At 32.3% G+C, this 3,177-nt stretch overlaps 1 protein-coding gene across 1 annotated transcript; it reads right to left on the bottom strand.

Annotated features, from left to right (window-relative positions):
* Positions 1 to 211: 211 nt before the first annotated feature.
* Positions 212 to 2,714, bottom strand: LOC148615343 (zinc finger protein 593-like). Its single transcript, XM_088590249.1, has 3 exons — positions 2,410 to 2,714; positions 1,634 to 1,696; positions 212 to 961 (listed from the first exon to the last, which is right to left on the bottom strand). Exons 1-3 carry the CDS (start codon positions 2,601 to 2,603, stop codon positions 808 to 810), a joined length of 411 nt encoding a protein of 136 aa, XP_088446375.1. The 5' UTR covers positions 2,604 to 2,714; the 3' UTR covers positions 212 to 807.
* Between the last annotated feature and the right edge of the window lie 463 nt (positions 2,715 to 3,177).

The raw sequence follows: 3,177 nt of genomic DNA, 5'->3' as shown, positions 1-3,177 counted from the left end.
TTTCAAGATAGGAATCTTTTAAAGAAAAGAAATGACAGATGACATACAAACAAAGTAATGACAAATGACCTTTAGTCCAGGTAAACATAAATCTCACTCTACGGGATATTCACTGTGAATAAAAAACAAATGCAATTGAAATTTATTCACCAGAATTCAATTCAAAGGGAGGTAATTCACATCAGACTATGTTGAACTAATGCAAAGAGCATTTACTAACTTCCTTTATTTCAAACTAATATTTCGTTTAAAACATTTTTGCAGTTTGCAGTACTTAAGTAGACCATTGAAAAAAGGCTTGTTGTGACTCAGCCCACTCCAGGAAGTTTAGAAATGTTTCAATGATGATCAGAATATCCTGTGATCGTACAATTTGTGATGATCTTATGTAGACAAGCAAATTATTTCAGTCTCACCACTCACATATTTATGCATACCCATGTACACGTAAGAGTTCAGAGTTGGATCCATGTGTGGAAGTCCCCTCTGGCAAATCAAATAAAATTCACTTCAGTGCATGAATACCTGACTTTTCAGCTTGATTGGGGGTTTAATATATAGTATGTGTACTATCTTGTTAGATACAATGTGCATGATACACATATAAAAAGCAACATGCTAAAAGAGTTCAGTTCTAATTAGTTGTAAGAGAATAACTCATTTTATATGAAGCAACCAACCGATCATGTGAAAGCCTTCAATGAAACCTTTCCAGATCCTGAACATGAGTTTGTTGTTTAATGTAAGCACAATAAAAAGCCCTGAACATGTATCACAGATAGTTCAATATCATATATAGTTAGAAGTTCATGTATTTTCATTTTCTGTTATTTCTGTGTCCATTTCTTCTTTAGTTGATTGTGTTTCCACATGGACTTTCTTTGGTGCTTTGTAGGACCCCATTCCAGCAGCTCTGTCTGCCTCTTCTTGGGTGTAGGGTTCTGTCTGTAAAGCTTTTATCCTGCAAACAGTGAATCAATTAGCCTTGGGAATATAATTTGCCCCATAGGCAATAGGCAAGACATGAAGGGTTTTATAAGGTATACTAAACTTTACTATTTTACAGAAATAACTTATCAATTAAATCTTAATTTGTTCATCAAAAACACAGCACTTTCACAATTTTTTCTACGATTACATTTACATGTACCAGACATTTTTTTTTAATTTCATGTCATGTAAACATGATCTCAAATATTAAATAACTATTATCAATGATTATTGGACATTTTGGACAACTATTGGACTGAACATTTTCCCCAATATTTGCAAGATCTTTGAGAAGGCTATATGTACATTGAATGTCTTCAACAGCAAATTACTTTTTGTCTTTGCATAAATTGATAATGCAGTATTTGAACAGTATTTAGAAATAACATCATCAAAGTTAATTTCTTGGTTCTCATTTAGTGAATTCTTAATGAATGCAAGTTTAACAATCTAGATGATACACATTACATTGATAGTCTTCAGGCATATTTCCAACTTGTTGACATCTAACAGTTTGATTTACAGGGACTTACATGTATATAATTCAAAAGCCTAGAACTCTGCTGAACACAAGTCTTGTTTAAGCATTATTGTGTATATTACTAAAATTTTTGTAATCAATAACAATCATATAATTCATTACCTTCTTTTGTGTGGTTTACTTCTGAAGTGGTCTTTCAATGCCTGGTCACTTACACAATATTTCCTGAAAGAAGTTAAACAAATACAAATTGTTCCTAATAAACATATCTGAACATGCTTCTAAATCTCAGAATGTTAAAAATGCAGGAGGACTCAGTTTGAAAACAAATCTAGATACAGAGTCTACATGTTGTCCAAACAATTAAGCTGTCTTGGGGGGACTGGTTAACCGTAAGTTTTCATGATTGTTTAAAAAATAGATCAGGAGTTTCAATATAACTTTTGACCATGTTTTTCCATTAAGGAAATGTAAAAAATAATTTTAAGGTCCATTTTAGAAAAAAAGGCACAAATTTTGGTATACCAGATCATGTCGAACTGAAAATGGACTTTCACTTTTATTTTGAGTTCATAAAGTAGACCCCTATTCTGAAGCATTATTTTATATGAAAATACTCTTTTTCCTCAAAAGCAATTCTCTTGTGTCATAGCTTGATATCTGCCCTGTACTTTTGATGAAAAATGATAATCATTGGTGAAGAAACAAAAAACAGGAAAAGGCAAAATGAAAGTGTACTATATTTTTTACCTTCCATGTTTTGACCTACACCCGTTTAGGAATATGAAATACAAAATTGATACCTGTTAGTGAGACATAAAAACCCTGATTATCTGGGCCATACTGTCCATAGACATAGTCTGCATGTAAACGAAAAATTTGGTACTACAAGCCTTCAGGGAAGGACACTTTTATTCATTTAGTACAAGATTACTTACGCACAGTGTAGGCAATAAAACTGAGCTCCTCCAGGTTTATCTAAATCTAAGTCTTGATCCAACAGTTTCTTTGAATTTTTTGGTAGCATATCCTCGTGTATCTGATCTAAATCTTTAGTTTTCCTCTTAGTTCTGTATTTTTCTTTTAAAGGTTTGTCACCTTTGTGTTGTTTCTTCCTTGCGTACCTTCCCATTTTCGAACTTATGTCGTTTAAAGTGTTTAAGGTTAAAAAAAGACACAAATATTGTAATAAAATTTCTCAAGGGGATATGATTTCACACGTGAATTTACCGGAAGTGAAAGTAAAGAATAAAAAGTAGGATCGTAGACGGACATTTTTCCGGAAACACTATTTAACAAAATAAGTTATCTTTCTTAGTATGACAGCTTTTACAAGGTCTCAGTATTGCATTAATAGTCCCACAGACTTCTATAGTAAAGTGCATTCTTTTAGGATTTAAAAAAAATTGTAAATTGATTCAATAAAACTTTCACTTATGTAGCATTTCTAAAGACACGTGAAACAAGTACTATCTTAAAAAGAGATAGCCGACGCAGTAAAATTTTGTTCTTTTCTAAGTTTCTACATTTCTTTCAAGAACATAACACGTGGCACGCAATTTCAAATTTTCGAATGTTTTTTTCGAACGGAATTTCTGAATTTCGATACAGTTTTTTCGAACGCCACTAAGCAGTATTTGGCCAATCGGGAAACATAATTGCGATCAGGTAATTTGTGTTTCCATAGAAGAGCGTTCTTAAGGTCA

The sequence above is a fragment of the Perna viridis genome, chromosome 6 (assembly GCF_037379345.1).
Source record: "Perna viridis isolate PV_CMFRI_1.1 ecotype Kerala chromosome 6, ASM3737934v1, whole genome shotgun sequence".
NCBI classification, from domain to species: domain Eukaryota; kingdom Metazoa; phylum Mollusca; class Bivalvia; order Mytilida; family Mytilidae; genus Perna; species Perna viridis.
This window is presented reverse-complemented; position numbering and strand designations above follow the sequence as displayed.

Bases quoted from the DNA above. Each gene is read 5' to 3' on its own strand.
- LOC148615343 (XM_088590249.1), bottom strand. From the start codon at position 2,603: ATGGGAAGGTACGCAAGGAAGAAACAACACAAAGGTGACAAACCTTTA. The intron at 1,697-2,409 runs GTAAGTAATCTT...AACTTCTTTCAG, and splicing joins TTTTATTGCCTACACTGTGC to GAAATATTGTGTAAGTGACC. The intron at 962-1,633 runs GTAATGAATTAT...CACTGTTTGCAG, and splicing joins AGTAAACCACACAAAAGAAG to GATAAAAGCTTTACAGACAG.